At 44.5% G+C, this 23,958-nt stretch overlaps 1 protein-coding gene across 7 annotated transcripts in view; it reads right to left on the bottom strand.

Annotated features, from left to right (window-relative positions):
* The window catches only part of GRB7 (growth factor receptor bound protein 7), a 674,120-nt gene that overhangs the window by 33,652 nt on the left and 616,510 nt on the right, over positions 1-23,958 (bottom strand). For all 7 annotated transcript variants that reach the window (XM_078645666.1, XM_078645662.1, XM_078645663.1 and 4 more), the window contains 2 exons: positions 14,251-14,372; positions 60-137 (listed from right to left, as the gene is read on the bottom strand). In XM_078645666.1, the coding sequence (XP_078501792.1) occupies positions 60-137; positions 14,251-14,372 (200 nt within the window). The remainder of the gene's footprint in view (positions 1-59; positions 138-14,250; positions 14,373-23,958) is intronic.

Here is a 23,958-nt window from a genome sequence, read left to right as displayed (position 1 = left end):
TTTAGACCTTGTCTGACTCTGGGCTCGGCAAAAGGGCTTAGTGCTGTTACATTTTTTACCTGTATGAGTTCTGAGTGGGACATCCCTTTGTTTGCATCTAGGCAGCCGGCGACCATAGACTCTGGGAACAAGGCATGCTAGGAAGCATAAAACAGAAAAACCTCAGTAAGTGACTGAGAGAGCGCAAACTGATATAAATATATGAGTACATCACACTTACCTATAGAGAGCATAATTCATGAAGAGAAATGCCATGAGTGCTAATAGTATTTGAAATTATATTCTAAATGTATAGCTAATATAGAGATTTAAGTAGAAGTGGAATTAATACAGAAATGTGTGACATTATATGATTTTATTAGACGTGATTATTTTGAATCTATGTCGTGTAGCTGTTAACATATAAGATGGTCTGTGGTAAAACGCAGAACGTGGTAGGCCTCAGGGCCAGAGCTGGAGCTAAAAGGGAAGGTGTTTCTTTTCACGACACAGATTGTTTAACGTTTTTGGTCATTGCATTAATGGGCCATGATTTAGAGTAATGTTTTCTAAATAATAGAATAAGAGTTTTAACATGCTTTAATTAAATGAAGAAATTGAATGCTATAATCATAATGTGAAATATTGTAGGCCTGAAATGTTTTAGCATTGATTTACACGTACATGTCTGGGCTGAGAAATGTTGCAAGCCTTTTTAGAAGTCTATGAGAGTTGGGTTCTTGGCGGCAGAGATCTGTCTGCAACAGGAAAGGGGGGATCCAATTATAAGTGAATGAATAGAGGCCTGTTCAGTAGACGGCCCAGACATGGAGGAGGGTTCTGGAATGTTTAAGGGGTATCAGCGGGCCGGAGAAGAGACTGAGAAGCAAGGTCAACTCTAACGTCTGAGGCCCAATACAAAGCATCATGGAAAAAGCCTGAAGTTGCACCACGTGAGAGGCGTTTCGCAAGGGGCGTCTCAAATGTTGTTGACTGTTTTGTATTAGGGACAGCACCCCTGGGTGGAGTTAGAGCAGAGACCTGAGGACCCTTTAGAGAGAGGATGGGTAGGCAGTGAGGGGTCATGACTGGAGAACTTTAGGTTTTCACCAAGAGACTTAGAGTGGGTGACTTCCCTTGGGGGTCATTCATTGCTGACACCTTTGTTAGGTTGGGATTTGGTTAAGTAGGGATACCATCTAGAACAGGGTAGGGACGCCTAACCTGTGTTTGTTTTCCTCCAACCTAAATGAAGGAGAGATATGCGTCTATGCTGATAGCTTTGCTATTTTTAGAACTTGTGTTAGTGATTTCTGTTGCTCGTCTGAGGGCTTTTCGAGAGCACATGTATGTAATTGGACCTGTGTATCTCGTGAATCTCATTCTGAGATGCTTGTATTTGCAGCTCATTATATCTTTACAATAAACTTTTGAAACCTAGAAGTTGTCCGTGATCTTTAAGAGTAGAGTCCTTTATTGGGTGAACTAACTTGCAGATAGGTGTACTGTTTCCTTCCAAGACAGGCAATAAAGGTTCAGTCGACCAGATCGAGGTTTGGATCAATAGATATAAGGTATCGATCAAAATCTCGCCCTTCCAGTTGGTAGCTATAGAGGATGGTTGCCTTCTTGAGGACGGTGACCTAGGCCAGGTTAGCTTACCCCAAGGCCCCTAGAAATCGATGATCGGAAGAACAGCCCGCAGATGAAGATCCGGATGACGTGAGACAGAAAAAGCAGCAGTATCGGTCGAGAGTGAGTATAAAGGGTTATGCGTGTTAGATTGCGGTGTTTTTGTATTGTATCTATGTTGTAATGTCTGGCGGAGTTGAATGTTTGTAGAGTGACTGTGGAACAGGTTGTGAGCGCGCGCAACCGGTGGAAATCTTAAGTTCAAGGAGAGCTTAAGTGGTTCGGGTGTATCGGACACCCAGAGTAATTGTCAACTAGTGTGAAGGGGGTCATGAGGTACCATTGATCACCCGAGAGACCGAGATAGGGGGAACGTAAGAGTGAGTGCGTGAGTAACGGACGCTGGTCGGAAGTTACTGTGTGTGTAAGTAACCTATCAGAGAGACGATAGACATCTCGTCAGTTGTGTTGACAATTACAGATAGACTGTGGACGTACAGTCGAGAGAAGTGACCGCTTGGTCGGAAGTAGTCATTTTTCAGTGTATGAATGGGACGCATGCATAACCGGGAGACGAGTTGAGAAAGGAGGGGTGCTGCTGCGAAGCGGAGAAAAGAGACGTCAGGTGGTGTCGCGCAGTGATTGGCTGACCGGAGAAAGACCGCGCTGTGATAGGCCAGCTAGCGAACACGTCATACAGGGTCGCGACGTGATTGGCCAACAGGAGAAAGACCGCGCTGTGATAGGCCAAGCTAGCAAAGCCGCGACAGGATTGGTGGAGTGTCATCAGGAAGTAAACAGAGTAGCGAGGCTGAATTTTGTGCGCATAATTATGAAGTGTTTTAAATGGTTGAAAGCGCTGTTTAAGAAAGAGAGGCGAGGATCGTATGAAGGGGAAGAAGCCCCGCCGGAGGGTACGCCAGCTCGTTATATGGCAGTAAATGTTGGGTTGCATACGATCCTTTGGATATCAGAGTGGAGTAAGATTACTGAAGGAAACGAGGAACTGACGTTCCCGAAGTACGGGACGTTCAGATTAGAGGTGTTACATCGATTGAAATCAATCATGACCTCAAAGAGACCCTTGCCTAGACCAACCCAGTTTGAAGCCCTTGAAGCATGGCTTAGGGCAGCGCATGAAAGGAATATGAACAGACGGCAAGAAAGGGTGAAACGCTCGGTAAGGGCAGTACAGGATGCCAGGTGGGATGCGGATGCTAAAAGATGGAGAGTGCATAATTTGGAAATAAATAAACTGTACCCAGTGTTAGAGGCGCCAGTAAATAAAAGCCCCCTAGAAGAAGATGATGAGAGCGAAACAGAGGACAGCCTGATAAACAGATTACTGACAGACAGGCCACCCCCGTATAATAGAGCAGGGGGAGAGGTCGAGAATACTGAAGGAGAAAAGGGGGGCAATGCAAGAGAGCATAGACCGCTTCCCAGTTCAGAGTGGGATCCTGAGCCAAAGAAAGAGTTGCTCCAGCCTAGTCAGGTGCAACAGGTAGTCGGTAGGTTTGTGGTACAAAGAGCGCCGGAAACGGAAAGCGCCACATCCTACCCATTACCAGATGCACTACAGGTACCTGTTACCATAGGTCCTATAATATCGATATATGACCAAGAGAGAGCAAAAGGGGAAGAACGGAAGCGGAAAGACAGAGAAAGAGCAGAGCAGGCAAGGAGGAACGATACCACTAATTCCCCAAGTCAGATGCCGATACCCAGAGAGTGGAGCACCCCGATGCACACAGCAGGGGACCCAGGAGGAGATCCTGGGGGCCCTAGATGGCCAATGGATCTGAGGGGATCTGGACGAAAATCCTTTCAAGAGCTAAATGAGTACATGAAGCAGTGGGATGAGGCAGTGAAGGCTCAAAAGTGCATCAACGCTGCGGAAGCAGAAAGAGAAAGTCAGGACAGCAGAGCACGAACTCACTGCGGGGCTGGGGAGAGTAGCCCGGAGTGGGACTGTAGAGGGAGTATGGGAGTCACCCATTGGGCCCGGAATGGAGGTAGAACAGACCTGGAAAACGGGGGCCCCGGGAGTGGAGGGGTGGCGTGCCCAATACTCAGTGAAGGGGAGAGGAGAGCGCAAGAGTACAGGAACAGCTTTAAATGTCCACACTGTGTGCCCGGCACCAGAGAACTGAATGGGAGTTGTGAGAGGTCGCACCATAGTCCCTGTGATGACAGAAATGAGCGCAGCCCAGGGAATATGGGGAACCAGGAAGGATCGTATCGGATACTGAGCGATACGAGGCAAAGGGAGTGTAGCGACCAGAGGGAAAATAACAGAGAGATGTGCGGTGAGAGGAGAGAAGAAGACGAGAGTAGGCAGAGAGAGAGTAGGGATAAAAGGCCCGTGTTCCATCACCTTCCAAGATCGGATGGCCGAGCATGGGACCTGGAGAGATGGGAGCAAGGGAGGCCACCCATTAACTCTCCTGAGCCCAAACGCAGAGCTCGAAGTTGGGATGGTAGGGAGATCAGTGAGCCCCCTTCGAAAGACATATTGCGAGCTGAGATAAAAGCCAAAAGACTCGATGTCTCCAGTTTAAGGTCAGACCTGGATGACATGGTAGATGGTACCCTGCCTTTAGAAAGAATGGAAATGTACGAACAGGATGAAATACTGTATATGGCAAAGGACATCACTCGAAAGGCGAGAGCAGTCCATGAGAAGTTAGTCGAACTAGCAGGCAAATATATGGTGGACTTGTCAAGAACCAAAGCACTACAGGGTAACCACAGGCTACATTACTCAGATCGGGATCTAGATGAGAGGAGAACGATTGGGCTGAAAACACACATAAGGGAATTGATTACTGGAATAAGGACATGGAGGGCACTAGATAAATGGGAAGAGAGGTGGTCCAAGAAAGGGACCGGCAGAAGAAGCATGATTGGTATAACACCAGGACAGCAGGGAATAGAAGCTTACCCTTTGCGTGAAGTTGCCAATGGGAGCTATGTACATGTCCCTTGGAGTAGGGGAGATTTAGCTGCTTTTACCACATCTTTCCCCAAGTTACGAGAGAGCCCCGTGGAGTGGTACAAGCAAGTCGAGAGGTTTGTAAAGATCTCAAAAGTCCTATGGATAGATCTGAACACGCTGTTTGACATTGTAGTACCAGGAGATCTGTGGACAGCATGCAAGGTTAGCGCTGAGTGGCCCACAACGGAGCCAGAGAGAGATGCTAGGACTAATGGGCCGTCCGAGATCGTGATGGCAAAATTCGAGAGAGTGATGACTTGGCTGAAAGAAAAAGTGCCAATGCAAGACATAGATTGGGTCAGAATAGACAGAACGAGACAGGAACCCAAAGAGACAGTTCACGAATATTACGAGAGATTGCTGAAAGCGTTTAAACAGTATAGCGGTTTGGATGTAATGGATCCAAAAGATATAGGGCAATTCGTGTCCAAGTTCGTCCTGGGACTGAGACCGGATATTAGTTTGATGATTCAGCAACACTCGATTTGTTGGCAAAGTAAACCCCTAGATGAAATACTGAGATATGCCAGGTACTGCTGTGATGAGGTAGACTCCAAGGCTAAGAAACTAAAAGAAAAGCTGATGGTGGTACAATTGCAGACAGCAGGAAAGGGGGGACCGCAACAACAGCAGCAAGGGACAGGTACAGGAGGTAAGAAGCAGTACAGTCAGAACAAGGGTAATGAGGAGAGTACTACCTTTAGACCCAGAGTAGACATAGCTACCTTGAAGAAAACGACTAGGTGCCACCAGTGCAACGAGTTGGGGCATTGGAAACGCGAGTGCCCTTACAATGTAGAGATAGGAGAGCAAGAGATAGAGGAGGAAGAGGTCCAGAGCGCACCTATGAGAGGGGCGACGCAATACCAAGGAAAGGTGCTCAAAGGGGGGGGGGCTCCTCCCCGAGCCCAGTTCCCGCAACCTCCTCGAGTAGGGAGTATGGGTAAGACCTATAGACAAATGCCCCTGTTTGTGGAAGGTGAAGAGTGCTATTATGTGGACCCATTAACCGGACAGAGAGTGGAAAGAGAAGACTGCACCCTCGGGGCAGCCTTAGAGGTAGATCAGAGGGGACCCTATGTTGAAGCAGAAGTAGCAGGGTGCCCTACGACATTTCTGGTGGACACAGGAGCCACTAGATCCACGATCAGATCAGCTGCAGTTCCAGACCTGCCCATGTCTGGAGAGACCATACAGGTGGTAGGGGTCGCAAACAGGAGAATAACCAGCCAATTGACAGAACCGGTACAGGTGAAAATAGGGAAGTACAGCGATGAGCACCAATTTGTGGTTTGCGATTCAAGCCCTGTGTGTCTGCTAGGAAGAGACCTGTTGTGCAAATTGAATTGTACTATATATTGTACACCCCAGGGAGTGGAGGTATTGACTAATGATGATGATGCAGATTTCAAAGTTGCAAACTCAAGAATATGTGTGGAGCTGTACCCTACTTTGACAGTAGACGAGCTTCCCTGGGATTTGAGAGAGACAGTGGCATCAGAGGTATGGGATTTCACTGGGGAAGAGATTGGATTGGTCAAAGGGGTGGACCCAGTGAAAATTGTAGTGAAACCGCATGCTGAGTTCCCAAGAACACCCCAGTATAAATTGACTCCAGAAACGATTGCAGGCATAAAACCCGTGATCGAGTCCATGATTAAACAGGGAATACTGAAAGAAATTGTGGGTAGTCCATGCAACTCCCCGATTATGGGTCTGCAGAAACCCAATGGGAAATTTCGGATAGTACAGGACCTGCGAAAGATTAATAACATAGTCGTTTCATGTTGTCCAGTGGTACCGAATCCATCAGTGATACTGTTTCAGATTCCATTCCAAGCTGAGTGGTTCACTGTGATCGATCTTTGTCAGGCTTTCTTTTCGATCCCTTTGGACGAAGATAGCCATTTTCTTTTCGCATTTAAGCTGGAAAATCGCGTCCTAACATGGTGTCGTATCCCTCAGGGGTATACAGAGAGTCCATCGATCTTTAACCAGCTTCTGAAGAAAAATCTTGAAAGTCTAGTGCTGCCCCAGAAGTCAGTTCTGGTCCAGTACATAGACGACCTCCTTGTGGCGTCAGAAACAGAAGAAGCTTGCAGGGAAGATTCCATTGCTTTGTTAAATCACCTAGCTGCCAATGGGCACAAGGTGTCCCCGGGAAAATTGCAGTACTGCCTGACAGAAGTACAGTACTTGGGACACAGAATTGAGAAAGGCAAACGAAAGGTGTCACCAGACAGGATAGAGGCGATCATGAAAATGAACGCGCCTCAGACACAGAGAGAGGTCAGGATGTTCCTAGGGATGGTGGGTTATTGCCGACAGTGGATCGTGAACTTTTCACTGAAAGCAAAGCCCTTGCAAAAACTGACGCACAAAGAGGTGAGTGATCCGGTACCATGGGACAAAGACTGTTTGATGGCATTCTTACAGCTGAGAGAGGACCTGTGTCGTGCTCCGGCATTGGGAATGCCTGATTACAATAAACAATTCTTTCTTTACTGTTGTGAGAGAGAAGGTTGTGCGTTGTCTGTGTTGGTCCAAATCCATGGGAATGCCCGTAGACCAGTTGCTTATTTCTCAGCTACTTTAGACCCAGTAGCCGCAGCGTTGCCCGGATGTCTCAAATCCGTTGCTGCAACGGGTGTCAGCATTGAGAGATGTGAAAATATTGTTATGGGGCACCCGTTAGAGGTGTGCGTGCCACATTCTGTTGAACTGTTGATGACCAGGACCAAAACACAGCATCTGACCAATAGCAGGCTCACGCGCTATGAGCAAGTTATTCTTGCTGCAGAGAACGTGACCCTCAAGAGATGCTCTGTTTTGAACCCTGCTACCTTAATGCCACTTCCAAATGATATTGATGATGATGATGAATATACAGACCATGACTGTCTCGATGTGACTGAACTATGCACCAAACCCAGACCCGACATCGTAGATGAGCCACTGACCGACCCAGACGAAGTTTTCTTTGTCGATGGCTCATGTGTAAGAGACGAAGTTGGGCAGTTGAGAGCAGCTTATGCTGTTTGTACAATTGAAGGAGTTGTGGAAGCTGGGTGCCTGGAAGGAGTACACTCCGCTCAGGTAGCCGAGATTATTGCCCTAACACGTGCTTGCTTAGCAGGCAATCAAATTCGAGTCACCATCTACACCGACAGCCAATACGGGTTTGGGGTAGTTCATGATTACGGGCAGTTATGGTCTCAAAGAGGGTTCATGACTTCTTCAGGCTCTCCCATTCGCAATGGAGAGTTTGTGCGCTTGTTGTTAGAAGCATTGCAATGTCCAGCAAGTATCGCAGTTGTAAAGTGCATCGCACATACCAAAAATGAGGACTTTGTTTCGAAAGGCAATAGATATGCTGATGAAGTTGCGCGGTATTGCGCAGAACAAGGTTACTCTTTCACAGAGGTGGATGTGGGTGGAATAAATGTAAGAACTGAATTAACCATGATACTGGAAACTGTTGATACTTGGGATGAATTGTCAACCATGCAAGAAAATGCTCCTGATTCTGAGAAAGAAACATGGGAAAAGGCAGGATGTGTAATGGGTGAGACTCATTTTTGGGTCTCAGCAGACGGCAGAGCAGTGTTGCCCAATGAGATGGTGAGTCCAATGGCTAGACTCATACATGGTCCAGTACACTTAGGGAGAGATGCTATGCTGAGAGTGTTTAGACAGACTTGGTACAATCCTAAGTTTAGAATAGCAGCAGAAGCAGTGTGCCAGCGTTGTGTGACCTGCCAGCAGCTGAATGTAGGGAAAAGAACACCAGTTGCACTAAGTCACATAGGAAGGTCTGGAGGTCCATTCAACAGAATGCAGATAGATTTCATTGAAATGCCAAGATGCAACCGCCTCCGCTATGTCCTGGTGGTTGTTTGTGTGTTCTCCAGATGGGTTGAGGCATACCCTACACGTAGGTGCGACACCCTCACAGTGGCTAAGTTACTGCTTAGAGAACTTATCCCTCGTTTCGGGGTGCCGGCCTTTTTGGAATCAGATAGGGGAACACATTTTAACAGCGAGCTTGTGAAGATGATTTGTGTTGCACTGAATATAGACCAAAAGCTCCATTGCAGTTACCGACCAGAAGCCTCAGGAATTGTGGAACAAATTAATGGCACGATCAAGTCCAGAATAGCGAAAGTTTGCTCCTCAACGACCCTGAGTTGGCCTGATGCCCTGCCATTGGTACTCATGAGCCTTCGTAGTACCCCAGACAGAAGAACAGGGTTGTCACCACATGAGGTGTTAATGGGGAGAGCAATGAGACTGCCATCTATTCCAGCTACTGCACTGTTAAATATCACAGATGATATGATCCTGGACTATTGTAAGGGGCTGTCTGACGCCATGCGTTCTGTGTCCCTTCAGGTGCAGGCTGCAGAGGTTCCAGCGTGCCAGGGCCCTTGCCATGACCTGTATCCTGGGGACTGGGTCCTGGTGAAGAAACATGTGAGAAGAAGCTGCTTGGATATTCGTTGGCGTGGGCCCTACCAGGTCATCCTGATCACAAGTACAGCTGTAAAGGTGGGAGGCCTGCCCAACTGGATACACGCGTCGCATACGAAAAGGGTTCCAGCACCTCTGGAAACAGCTCCTCTCTCGGATGGACGTCCAGCTGAGGACCAAGAAGCCATAGAGGGGGCTAGCCAAGCTGTAGAGGTGCCAGTGGAAGCAGGGAACGAGTCTGACCAAGCTGAGGACGGTCAGTACAACAGCGAAACAGAAGACGCTACAGAAGGAGAAGACAGCTGGGAGTACGAGTCTGACCCTGACAGGTCTGAAAGAGAGCGAGAACAGACCAGAAGGAGAAGGAGTAGAAGGGCACGTGGAGAAGCAAATTGGCCGCAAAGAAGAAGTTCTAGCCTGAGGTCAACTCCAGAAGCAACCCTTCCTCCGATATCAGAAGACTCAGACCCAGAAGAAGGTGCTCAGGGCGCTGAAGCACCAGACCGAAGAAGGTCAAGAAGAGTGCGTGTGCCTAACAGAAGATACTCCACACCTGAGTGGACATATCTGGCGACAAATGTCTGTGAAACCGGAGACAGGGAGGATCCGAGCGGTGGTGGTGTCCAGTTCTGAGCCCATTATCACCGTGGAAATACAACTGTTGGTACCCGGTGTCGAACAAGAAGGGTCACTAACATTCGTGCTCCCCAGACCTCCCCGCCTCAGCAAGTTAAAACACATGTTTCTTACAGAATTGAAATTCCCCGACTTTGGTACCACGATAACAGCACATGAAGAGCATACTCTTCGCATGGAAATATTGAACTATGCTATTGAAGCTGCAACCACAAATCTAATAGTCGATTGTTAAAGGACTTTGTAAATAAAGCAAGCAGAAGGAAAGAAGATTACCTAGCGCCCAGGAAGCAGAGAATTTTAGGGAACCCCTTGAGTGGATGGAGAAGGGCTAGGGTTGTCTTTTTGAACTGTGAAAGGACTTTTTGCGAAAAAGGCTGTCAGCCTCCAGCTGTGTGGATTCTAAAGACACAAAAGGATTGAAAGAGACTGTAAAGGAACGAGAGGAAAAGAACTTTTTTTGCAAAGAGAAAGGGAAAAGCTAGATTGTCTGACGAAATGGAGGCCGGCACCCCGAACCGCAGAGCTAAATGTATAATAGGTACACTAATAGTAGGAGTGATAATATTAATAGCTTTAGTGGTAACAATTTCTTATGTAAAGGGACATGAGGAAGAGGTAAAGGTAACTGATGCGAATTCTGTAGTAACACTTACACCCACTGTTGCAGGTGAGAAAAGGGAAAACACTCAAGAGAAAGCGTTATTGGCTGCAGAAGCCCGCAGGTTACATGTAGACGAGTCCCAAGGAGACTTTAGGTCAAATGCTTATGCTAAACTTTTGTATGAATACGTGGATGCCATGGAGGTTAAGGATTGCTACGTCTGCATGCAGTTGCCTGCGTCTGTAGATGAAGGAATTCGATATCATCACCTCCCTCTGACATATGGCATTACATGTAGCTATTGCTTAGTATATTTTATGAGAGAGATAGTTTTGAATACTATTTCTCCAATTATGATTCTGTGTTGCCAGAAGTCCCGAATTATAAGCAGATGAATAAATGGGATTACTGGAAGAGTGAAGACAGATTGGCCAAGTTCTTCATTCCTTGGATTACCTTAGATACTTCACATGCCCGTAGAAATAATCTGACATGCAAGGTGTCAGAAGTCGAGAAAAAGTTCATAGGGCAGGTGGATGATCGTTACAGGAGACAAAAGATTTTGAAAAAATCAGGACAAGGGAAATTAGATTGGACCGAGGAAGAGAAGTCACATAAGAGAAAGGGTAGTAGTGGTCCAATAGCTTTAGATAAAGCGCAGAAAGGAAAGTTATGTCTTCACCGAGCTAAAACGTATTATGAAAATGTATACGTGGGTGAAGTTGACTGTGAACATGCTTTTAATTTAGAGTACTACACTAAGGATTTCCTGAAGGGAATGCAAGTAATTCCAAATGTGTATTTTGTATGTGGAAGAAATGCTTACGTGAGACTACCTGACAACTGGTATGGATCATGTTACTTGGCAATTGTCTTCCCCAAAATATATCATGCACAAGACTTATTGATCATTGAGGGCCAGACATCATCGAGGGGAAGGAGGGATTTAGGCGATGCAGAAATGGTTGGAGATGTCTTTGGAGCTATGTTCCCTCTTTTGGGAATAATCCTTAATGATGTTAAAATTAGACGACTGGCAACAGTTGTCGACAGGTTGTCTGCCAGCACTGCTCAGTCCTTAATGCTGGTAGAAGGAGAGATGCAATCGATAAGGGCTATGGTTCTTCAAAATCGGCTTGCATTAGATGTCTTATTAGCAAAAGAGGGCGGAGTCTGTAAGGCTTTGAAGGTTCAGGAATGTTGCACTTACATTCCAGACCTTTCAAAACCCCTTGAGAAAGTTATTAAGAACATAACTAATATACACAAAGAGATCGAAGACTTGAGTAGAGAAAATGTCTGGGAAAAGGTGGGCCATGGAATGAGTACAGTTGGAGGGTGGTTTTCCACCTTAGGCAAAAGCTTTATTTGGTATATCCTAAAGCCTATCATCATAATATTGATCTGTGGGATAATATTGTGGGGATTGGTGAGGGTATTCAAATGGTACAGAGCAAGAAGGTCAGAAAGGGCCCAAAGAGAACAGTTGCAGAGATTGGCTGCCATACAAGATAATCAGTACAGGAGCCTGAGAGCTCTGGAAGCGCAGAGAATGCCAGCAATAACTGCAGTTTAAATGTTAGTGATGACCCCGAGAGGTCATCAAAGGGGGGAACTGAGAGAGCGCAAACTGATATAAATATATGAGTACATCACACTTACCTATAGAGAGCATAATTCATGAAGAGAAATGCCATGAGTGCTAATAGTATTTGAAATTATATTCTAAATGTATAGCTAATATAGAGATTTAAGTAGAAGTGGAATTAATACAGAAATGTGTGACATTATATGATTTTATTAGACGTGATTATTTTGAATCTATGTCGTGTAGCTGTTAACATATAAGATGGTCTGTGGTAAAACGCAGAACGTGGTAGGCCTCAGGGCCAGAGCTGGAGCTAAAAGGGAAGGTGTTTCTTTTCACGACACAGATTGTTTAACGTTTTTGGTCATTGCATTAATGGGCCATGATTTAGAGTAATGTTTTCTAAATAATAGAATAAGAGTTTTAACATGCTTTAATTAAATGAAGAAATTGAATGCTATAATCATAATGTGAAATATTGTAGGCCTGAAATGTTTTAGCATTGATTTACACGTACATGTCTGGGCTGAGAAATGTTGCAAGCCTTTTTAGAAGTCTATGAGAGTTGGGTTCTTGGCGGCAGAGATCTGTCTGCAACAGGAAAGGGGGGATCCAATTATAAGTGAATGAATAGAGGCCTGTTCAGTAGACGGCCCAGACATGGAGGAGGGTTCTGGAATGTTTAAGGGGTATCAGCGGGCCGGAGAAGAGACTGAGAAGCAAGGTCAACTCTAACGTCTGAGGCCCAATACAAAGCATCATGGAAAAAGCCTGAAGTTGCACCACGTGAGAGGCGTTTCGCAAGGGGCGTCTCAAATGTTGTTGACTGTTTTGTATTAGGGACAGCACCCCTGGGTGGAGTTAGAGCAGAGACCTGAGGACCCTTTAGAGAGAGGATGGGTAGGCAGTGAGGGGTCATGACTGGAGAACTTTAGGTTTTCACCAAGAGACTTAGAGTGGGTGACTTCCCTTGGGGGTCATTCATTGCTGACACCTTTGTTAGGTTGGGATTTGGTTAAGTAGGGATACCATCTAGAACAGGGTAGGGACGCCTAACCTGTGTTTGTTTTCCTCCAACCTAAATGAAGGAGAGATATGCGTCTATGCTGATAGCTTTGCTATTTTTAGAACTTGTGTTAGTGATTTCTGTTGCTCGTCTGAGGGCTTTTCGAGAGCACATGTATGTAATTGGACCTGTGTATCTCGTGAATCTCATTCTGAGATGCTTGTATTTGCAGCTCATTATATCTTTACAATAAACTTTTGAAACCTAGAAGTTGTCCGTGATCTTTAAGAGTAGAGTCCTTTATTGGGTGAACTAACTTGCAGATAGGTGTACTGTTTCCTTCCAAGACAGGCAATAAAGGTTCAGTCGACCAGATCGAGGTTTGGATCAATAGATATAAGGTATCGATCAAAATCTCGCCCTTCCATGACCATGGAAGCAGACTTCCTGCAAGCAGGTGCTCGCCAGGGAGTAAGATCCAATGGTCTGCATATGTGTGAAATATCATCATGCGATTTATATGTGTTGAGCCTGGTCTGTGATATGTGTGTTTTCAGTAAGATCCCCTGGTCTAAGTCATTCTTCCCAGCACACCCTCAGCTCTGTGTAGGGTCAGAGATGTCAGACTATCAGTAGATCCGTATGTCTGGACTTTGTGGCTTAGCATCAGTGTCTGCTCAGTAAGACCCCATTATCTGCCTCTGTCTAGATGGTAAACCCTGAGCTGTGTGGTGTAGAAACAAGAGATCTCTTGCTGTAGAGTATTAAACAAAAATATGTAAGTGTAGAGAATAGTTTTTGATCTGTGTCAATTCAGTAGGATGCCATACCCTCTGAGATCTGTGCCTGTCTCTGTAGAGTATTAAACAACGATCTGTATATATAGGGTGTGGTCTGGGGTATGTGTGTATTAAGTTAAAGTCCATAGCGTTTGACTGATATCTGATTCCGTCTTTTGAGTAATATACAAATATCTCTATGCATAGACTGTAGATTGGGATCCCTGTCTATAGGATCTGTGTCTGTCTTTGGAGTGAAATACAAAGACCTGAATGCATGGGCGCGTGCTTACGAAACCTGCTTATTGTCTCAGAGGCCTGGCCTTTGTCAGAGATCTGGGTCTTTTTACCTTAGTTCTAAAATGGTGTTGTGTTCAGATGAAGTGTAATGCCTTGGAGTGCCCTTGCATGTTCATGTTCTCAAGACCAGGGCCTCTTTCACTGCCAATGTCCCTGTCAACTTGATCATTATAACCTGAATTGGCAGTGTTGAGGGAGAAGGGTGCACATAACTAGAGAGGGAATCATGTTGCAGCAGTTGCCACCTCAGGGTCTTACCGGTGAAGACTTGAACATCTCATATTTGGTAAAGTTCTTGCGGAAGATGAACTTGCTGTCCCCTCCAACTGGCCACGTGGCCTGCACCTCGACCACAGATTCGTGATCCTCCAGGCACCGCTCTGCAGAAATAAGGGAAAGTTAGACTGCTTTCCTTCCCAAGAAGGGGATGGCTATTGTAAGTGAAGGCTGAGCAGCGATAGGTGTGAGTAATTCATCAGACCATTTATTTTTTTGCCTTCTGATATTGGTTTTTGATCTTAAGGGCAAACTCGAAATCCCAAAATGCCTAGGACAGCTGAGCTATTCACACTTGCCATAAGGCAACCAGAGATGGAATAGTATATGACCTGCAGTATAAACTCAATACAGTCACACCAGAGAGGAGATTTAGGGGCAGATTTAAAAGTCGGTGGAAAGGGTGAAACCGTCGTAATGGTGACGGAGTACCCTTTCTACCAACCTGAAGGTCCGTCCGCCTCATTTAGAGTCAGGCGAACCATCAATGTACAGATGGTGGAGACTACTCTGTCTCCGCCACCTATACACACCTCTGATGGCCCGACAGAGTAAGGGCCATTCGAGGTTTGGCTGTGTGTCCACCCGCCAAATTTAGATTGTGTGGAATCGTGGCCAGTTTTCACTATCTGTCACTGTCACACAAAAAACGCGGCATTAAGGGCAGTGAAAACTAATAAATGACCCCAACACCCAGGAAAAATGTTCCCATGGCATTGGGGTCATTTTTATTTTTATTTTCAAAAAGAAAATCCAGTTTTGAGATTTTTTTTATAGAAAAAAAAAGGATGTAAGTTTGATGTACGGCTCTGTCATGTTGACGGTGGTTCCTAGAAATGCTAGAGATGTCCACAGGGGCAGCAGACATTTCAAAATATGGTGGACGGAGTACTGCCTGAGTAAAGTATCCACCATGGAGACGGTAATTACTCTGTCCGCCAATAATGAAATCAGTCCAATAGTGTCCAAAGTGAAATATTGCTGACAGATTGGCATTTTGTGATAATTGTAATCGCATGGTAACAAAATAGAGTTTAATTGCCTCCCACTATACATTATATGATGTAAGATTATACTATATAGGAGGCTACCAAAATTATGTTAAATGGAGTCAGTGGCCAATAAATGGAACACTTTACTAGAATAGGGGTTATATTTGGCCCTTCGTACAATCTGCATCCGTTTTTATGATGTGAATTACATACGATTTGCATAAACTTCCTGTAGCATGAAAGTCTGCAGGCATTTTTGAGGTTTTGCTGCTCTTCTGGGTTGGGTCACATTGGTAAGGTATGGTGTTTGTTTAGCTCTGGTAGGCACACGGATACTGCTGTGATCTGTGGAATTTCCAAGAACCGATGACATTGTTACTCTTGCATGGTGTGATGTAGAACAGGTTTACCTTGACAAGTCAAACAATTGTAAAAAGTGTTGCAGTAAACAAGTTCCGTCAAGGGTATACTGCATGAACTTTCACATAGACCCCTTCGGAAGGCAGAATAAATCTACCTGATGGAGGCAACGTGGCCACGACAAACTATGTACCTGAGGAATGTTTGCCTCACAAAATGGATCAGAAGAATTTGGTCAGTAAAATTTCTCTAATTACTTGACACTGTTTTGGTTGATGACTGTCATCTTCTTCAATTCCTTTTCTTCTGACGACATTGTCTTCCTGCTGATATTTTCCTCTTTTGCCTGCTATTTCCCCATCCCAAACCAATATATCACAAGCAATATATCCTTTCGCAATCCTCTGTTCTATTTTCTTTTACAGGATGTGGGAATGAGGTAGGGAGACCTCTACGAGCTTCCTTCTCTATGTCTTCTTCCATACTTTCCCTGAGCTTCTCTTCTCCCATCATGTTACTTTATATCTTTTCTTTTTGTGTTTCCATTTGTGACCCATTTTTTTGTATGTATTGTTCCACTGCCTACGAAGCCCTTTTATTCAACGTTTCCCTCCTTTCCACTTCATATTCCATTCCCCTCTATTTTTACTTAGCTGTTCTCCCCCTCCCTTGATTACCTCATTTGCCATTTTCCCCGTTCATCCTCATCAGTGTCTCCCCCTTTATCTTCTTTCCTCTCCTCCATCCAATCTCCTCGCGGGTTCCTCCACCTTGCAGAGTTCATCATAAGCATAGAAGACAGACTACCATTCTCCAGTTATTACTTCTAAATAATACATTTTAATTCCTAATATTTTGAAAATTGTGTGAAGATTGTGTTACTTTTTAGTGAGTTGGGCCTGGGGTGCGAAATAGGACATATTTCTCATTTAATGATCAATTTGTAGTTTTGTCAATCAATAACAGACCTTTAATCAACTGAGGCCCATCAGCCAGTATTTTCCAACTTCAAATTCACCAATTGGGAGTCCGTCAGGTTATAAAACGTCCGCTTAAACATCAGTTTAATAGACTCAAAAAACAATAACTAACACATTCATCTTAGGGTGCACATGATCAAAACCAAATATGAAAAGAGGAAGTCGGAATGGCTTTTGGCTCAGGACTGTGGATCTTCACATACATTGTAAATGTAAAAATATTGCTGGTTAGTGGGGTTACATGGTGGGTGGGGATAAAAACTAGTCTTATAATCAACAACGGTGGAACTCCGGTACTTCGCAGTGGTGAGTTTTCATGTATTTTCACATCTCAACCTTGACAACTGTTAATATGCTACATTCACAAACACTTAGTTTAAAATTTGGTTAATCACATGGCTGTTTCAGCAATTAGGTTGTGTTCTCACTCAAGCCATGTGTCTGTATTTAGTAGTTATGACTCCACTATATCAGTTGAGGACCCAAGCCATATATGGACCTTTCAATTGTGCTCATAAGCGAAAACTTAGACTTTCAGAGTTGTTTTTAACCTGGAAAAAAATCTAAGATGCAAACGTTAAAGTTACTTTTTTTAAATTTGTAACAAAGTGATTTCTCCAGGAGGCTTATATATATCCTTTGTAGGTCGAGCATAGGCAGCGCATGCACTGTCTCTTCGAAACATGCGGTCTCTACTCTGGGGGCTTGCAGCCTGCCCCTCGCTTTTAATTAGTTGTTTCAATTGTCCTTTAAACATGCTTGCTTCCTGGTGGTTAATCCACCCTCTTTGTCCCGCCTTTTTTGTCTTTTGTTTACTTTCAGGAGCACCATACAATTTCTGGTCCCGTTACGCCTTTCTGTTTATGGGCTCTTTAGGGGAACTCTTTTTTTTAATATTTGTTTCATGCTGTGCCTTCACCTTCAGCGCCTGTTGTTGCTTGTTTTTTTGTAGGCACTGGGAGAGGCGAGGTCGAGACTCAAACCTGGTTGCCCCGGGCCAAAGTCAGCATCTATGGATGTTATGCCACATTCTCTCCACTGCATTTTTTGAGGTTTCACCATGGTTTTCTTTCCTTCCTACTTGATGGGCTAAGTTGCAGACCAAATCGCACCTCCATTGCCAAAAAAAAAGAAATGCAGCTCGATCAAAATAGGCTATTACATTGGGCTGACCTATTTTGCGGTCGCAAAGGGGCTGAAATCCCCTTTGCAACCGCAAATAACGGTTGTACATCTGGCCCTAAGTGAGCTATTGCCCAAAGTCACATGATGCTGAGCTGAGCTTCTGCCGTGGACTGCACCAAGCGCTCCGGAATCAGCTGCTCTGAAGCTGTACCCCACCTCACCCCCACTGTCTCTCAATCCCAATGCCCATTTAGTCCAGTTAGTCCATTTAGCTGAGTCGATGCATGACATGCACCGCTACAGCCTCCCGTTGAAAGGAGTCTCTTGTTTTATTAAAGAGTTTGGGCCCTGTTTGCATGTGGCTATGGTCTTGCATAGCAGTAAACGCACAAACATTCAGCTATCGCACTCAGTGGTGGCGTATGCCTTGAGACTTTATAACTTACAAACCTCTAAATTAATATTCATCTCTACAACATTTATGGTGCGCCTTAGTGTTGCGCTAGGGATATTCAGACCCCCCAGTATATTGCGGCATGGATTAGCAAATTTAGCGGCACAAATATGGAAATTTTGCGGCACAAATATGGAAATTTAGCAGCAATTTTGCGGCACTTTATGATACTCATAATCAATCATTTTCAGCCTGAAATCAATGGAAACTCTTTTAGCAGAGTATTCCACTTTCAATTAGGCATGTTTAAAGTGTCTGTAGCTCTACAAAAGCACAGCTCCAGTCCTAACCGCATAGGAGGGAGCTGTATTTTCCCCAGGGATGTTCTAGCGCCCATGTATGCACCCCTGCCGGGGCACCGCTGCCTCCTGGATCCGTGAGGCATGACACCTCTTCCTCTGGCACCCTAGGGTGCAGAATTGTAGTGACTGATCCTAAGAAGTCAGACAGACTGCATAGGGAGATCACCTCTTGCCTACCTGGTCCAGCCCTCATAGCCTGGCCTCGAAAGGGGATCTTGTCCTGAAGCCTTTGGAGAGGACGCTTGAACATAAAGGATTACTTTCTAGATCCCAGTGTAAAAGGTTTGAGAATGTTTTACTCTTCCGCTCCTTTTTGCACCATGTCATCAAGTTCATTACCAAATAGTTTTGATCCTCTAAAATGTAATTTTTTAAGTAGACCTCTCTGAGTGGAGTCTAGTTTCCATGACTTCATCCAAAGCAGTCTAGGACCAGCTATTGAAGCCCCAACCGATGCTGCGGCTGCCCATAAGCTTTTATTTTCTTGTTTCCTTTTTGGTCTCCTATTTTTCTTTTTTCTCCTGCTCCCATAAATGTTACTTATATGCGTGGTGCCAAGATCCTGTGGCGCAGTTGGTATTTGTTGTAGATAATTTGATAATGATTTCAGATGGTGTTTGCAATTCCATTGAGGTGCAGCAGCCCATCCAGGCATGCATTTCACCTTGAATGATGCTGACAGTGACCAGAAGCACATGTTTGTGCATAAATAACTGAGACCGGCTCTTGAAAAAGGGATACAATGAAATGATGGATGTAAAGCAGGGCATTTTGGCAGGAAGAAGTCCCATAGGGAAGCTTTGATGCGTAAAGACGCTTTTAAGCAGGCTATTTACTTACCTGTAAAAATTTATTTTCTTGCAGTGTCTCGTTTTCGTCCAGCCTACTACATCCCCCATATCAACGTGTTCCCTTGAGTCTCCAGATTGAGCCTCTCCAAATAAAGTAGGTGTATGGACGAAGATTTGATAACACTAGTAACTTTATGGCGCTAGAGCTCCATAAGAAAAAAAGACTTAGGGACTTAGTGAGAGAAGAATTATTGATAGTGGTTCCACTCTCTACAGATTAGTCGTATGAACTTGGACAGTATCGGCGACAATCTTTAATACTTCTCACTCCCTCATTTTGATAAAGGAACCTGTGATCAGATATTGTTAACAAGTGTGACAAAATGAAGCAATACTATACACAGTTGTCTTTTCTTGCCGGTTAATTTAGTTAACCATGCTGCATAATTTGGTTGTCTCCTGCCGCATAATTCTATTCATAATCAACAAAAAGCCTCCAAAACTAAAGTCTGAGAGGAACATGGAATGCAATACACTACACCAGGGGTCTTCAAACTGTGGGGCGCGACCCCCAGGGGGGGCGTGGAGTGTTACAAAGGGGTATATCAAAAAAAAAATTTATATCAAAATTTTTTTCCTTTCTGTGTATTAATCTTTTAGTTGGTGACCATGCGGCCTACACACTTTTAATTATTGTCACATTATAATTACCATTTTATGATTACCAATAGTACGCCACACATGAAATGTCGTTCTTTATAACTCTCAAAGTTTTATTTTTTAAAAAGGTTTTTGTAAAAAGATAAACATATATCATCAGTACACCTTATGAATATACCTATATTTTATAAAAAGTGTGCTCTGTAACAGTTTTAACCACTTTCTAACAATTCCGAATTACGGTATCTAATGCAGAGTCACACCACAATTAAGAATCCAGGTGTAGTCAAATTCAATACATTATACACGCAAGTTATACACAGTAAAAAGTCCCATTGTCGACGCGTTTCGGTGCGTAGAAATACATTTGTGGCACTGGTATTAGACTCTGTGAGGTAGCGGGAGCAAGAAAAGTCTGGGTGTCGGCCATACTAACAAAAGCTACGGGCGCGGCAAATTGCAGAATAGAAACGGACCTCATTTTGAAAAAGGCTTCTGCGACATTAAGACGTTTCTCTCAAAGGGGTCATTTAAAAACCCAAAGAAAAAGCCATTGAAAGACAATCTATATGGCGAAAGCGAGCGCATGTGAACGCTAAATGAAAAGCGTAGAAGTCCTGAAAGATTAATATAAGGACCATAAACCCGAAAACTCAAAAAGAAGTTTAAATCATTGCTTTTAATACTACGTCTGTCCTGAGGAAGGTGCCACAAATGTATTTCTACGCACCGAAACGCGTCGACAATGGGACTTTTTACTGTGTATAACTTGCGTGTATAATGTATTGAATTTGACTACACCTGGATTCTTAATTGTGGTGTGACTCTGCATTAGATACCGTAATTCGGAATTGTTAGAAAGTGGTTAAAACTGTTACAGAGCACACTTTTTATAAAATATAGGTATATTCATAAGGTGTACTGATGATATATGTTTATCTTTTTACAAAAACCTTTTTAAAAAATAAAACTTTGAGAGTTATAAAGAACGACATTTCATGTGTGGCGTACTATTGGTAATCATAAAATGGTAATTATAATGTGACAATAATTAAAAGTGTGTAGGCCGCATGGTCACCAACTAAAAGATTAATACACAGAAAGGAATTTTTTTTTGATATAGTTCTTGTTACCCAGTCCTTTCTGGTCCCTGGGAGACTCTCTAATTTTGGAGAGTGTTACAAAGGGGGTCGCGCATTCCCAGTCAAACTTCTTCCCTCAGCCCCCCTTCTCCTCATCTGTGTCTCAGCCCTGCTGCTGCTGTGCAGCTCGAGCTTCTGGGGCTGGGCACTGTCTGGAGTCTTATCTCCGGCACACCCGAGTTTTTGACAGGTCGTTAAAGACCATTTGCATATTTACATGCCTTTGTAAACTCGTGACAGAGGCTTTGTTTTTTTTCTGGTTCCAGTACCCCCTGGGCCCCCACTCTGCCTATTCCTTACACTTAAATAGTGTTATCAAGTGGTAGCTGTGAATAAAACTCCAGGAAGTTAAGAAAGTCACAGGTCAACACAAACTAAATTAACCAAGAACAGAAAAGACATTCATACATATTAAAAGGTTTTCTTCTGTACACCAAGGGGCAGATTTACAAGCTGCTTACGCCACTTTTACGTCACTTTTCCCAGGTTAAAAGTGATGCAAAAGTGGCGCAAGGGGCTTGTAAATCTGCCCCAAAATGTTTTTCACTTTTGCCAATTTCAATTATAAGAATAATTTATCTTATAAAAACATTATATACAAGTCCCATTGCATCTGTGCTGGAGTTGTAAAAATGTTAAAGCACTTTAGGGAAGATTTACAACAAGTAACGCAGCACGGAGTAGGAAGTAATTTTGCTGCGCCGTGCTCTGTTAGTTTGGAAAGCACAGAGATGCGACATATTTACAAGAATATGTCGCATCTCTGTCCTTCCCCTGCGCTGGCGCACAAGCTTCAGCCATGCGCAGGCACCCTTGCACCATGATGCAAGGACGCCTGTATCGTGGGGAGATTGTTTGGTGCAGGAAGGGGTACCTTCCCGCACAAAAACAATCACTACAAGCATTTTCCTCTTTCAATGCGTGCTGTAGAATGCAGCACGCATTCAAAGAGGAAAAAATGAGGAGAAATGAAAAAATGTCTCCTCGTTGCGCCTCGCTACGCCACCTCTAGGGTGGAGTAGCATTGACACGCATCTCCAGATTTACGATTTCTTGTAAATATGTAGATGTGTCTTGTTCAATGGCTGTTGCGTGGGAACACCCACAGCAACACCCATGTAACTTCCCTTCCACGCACAGTGCTACATGTGAAGACGCCATATTTACAAGGATAGGCAAAGTCACGCAGGGTGGCTTTTCATCTCCTTGTAAATATGGAGGAGTCCCCGGCGCCACCAATACGTCACAAAAAGTGACGTATTGGTGGCGCAGGGAGCTTGTAAATCTGCCCCTGAGTATGTAGGCTTAGGAAACCGTTTGTTAACCTGCGGCACTGGCAGAACCATGAATCCAGGCTTTTTGCCCGCTCCTGCTCTTGGACCAAAACTACTTGTGCTGCCTGGACCAGAGCTGGAGTTTGATGCATGTGCAGATTCTGCCTACAGGTTTGGAAATTTTTGTCATGAGGGGGTCCTTTCACCTGAAAATGTCGACAGGGGGGTCTCGATATCCAAAAGTTTGAAGACCTCTGCACTACACAAAGCGAGTAGTTATCTGGCCAAAGCCAACAGAGAACAGAACCACTTCAAATCGAGACAAACCTAAACATGTGTTGTTCCATTAAGTGTTTGCCTCTGTACATAACAGATGTTTGACTAAAATGCAGCCTCGTCAGTATCCACATTATATTACTTGTACGCAAGCTATCCTACCACTTCTGGCCTGCTGATAAATGAAAGCTCCCCTTAACAGACAGAAAAAAAACAATAAATGCCATCGCCAATGTCAATCCTTCTTCCTCACCTAGACCATGTGCCCACCAAGTATCATCCACTCTCACACGGTCTTTAGGCCACCAATGCACACACCACGCAATTCTCTTTCACAGGATGTACACACTCTGCTGACCACGCGTTTTATGTGGTATATGAAGCCAGTTAAGTGGCTCCCAAGAGCTGCTTGCAACATATGGTAACACTACCCAATTTAATGGCCCTTCTGCAGATTTTTCGACTGTTTCCAGCTTCTCTCCTTCAAATGCTTGACACCTCCGCCCGTGCCTCCATTCTGTCACCACACAAACTCCCAGGGCGCCCCAATCCTCTCGCTCTACAGTAAGGCCCAATCTCTCCTTTCCCTCTTGTTTGCCCCCTTCTGTCCTGCGAGCTTCCCTCCACCACAAGGCCTCCGGAGGCACCGGTACCATGTTTCCATACCCTACGAACCCTGCGGCCCTTTGTGGGGTTCTTACTTGCCCTTCTCGGTACCGAAGATGGATGCAAGATACTCTGCCATCTTCCTGCTGCTGCACCGCACCGCCGTCGGTAAGAGGTGTCTCGTTCTACAAAGTGAGCGCTTCAACGAGATGGCCACAAGAGATCCTCGTTTCCCAAAAATTGGTAATTGAGAGGGGAAAATATCTGTTTTCACAGATGTCCCCCACCCTCCTCCCCCTCCCCCAAAATCGAAATTTGGCAAGAAGTTTTTTAAAAATCGCGGCATTTTTACAAAGCTGCTGATTTAGAGATTTTTTTGTCAATCGCGAAATCGTGGAGGGTCTGGATAATTCTTTCATTCATAGCACACTCTAGCAGCAGGCACGTTACACACTGAGCTACCTTGCTCACTGGTGGTGCAATATGTACGTATTTGTATATTTTTCTAAAGCACACCTTTCATTTAAGATTGTGGGCGATATGCTCCTGTTTTATTAAACTGTTTGGGCCCTCTTTACAGGTGACTATGACCTGCTTACAGCAGCAGGCGCACAGCCTTCCAGCTATCTCACTCAGTGGTGGCGCATGTCGTGAGACTTCATAACTTACAAACCTCTAAATTAATATTCATCTCTATAACATTTATGGTGTGCCTCGGTGTTTCACTT

Source organism: Lissotriton helveticus, chromosome 5_1 (genome assembly GCF_964261635.1).
Source record: "Lissotriton helveticus chromosome 5_1, aLisHel1.1, whole genome shotgun sequence".
In the NCBI taxonomy this organism is placed as follows: Eukaryota; Metazoa; Chordata; class Amphibia; order Caudata; family Salamandridae; genus Lissotriton; species Lissotriton helveticus.
Note: the sequence above shows the minus strand (reverse complement) of the source record. Positions and strands in the feature narration are given on the sequence as shown.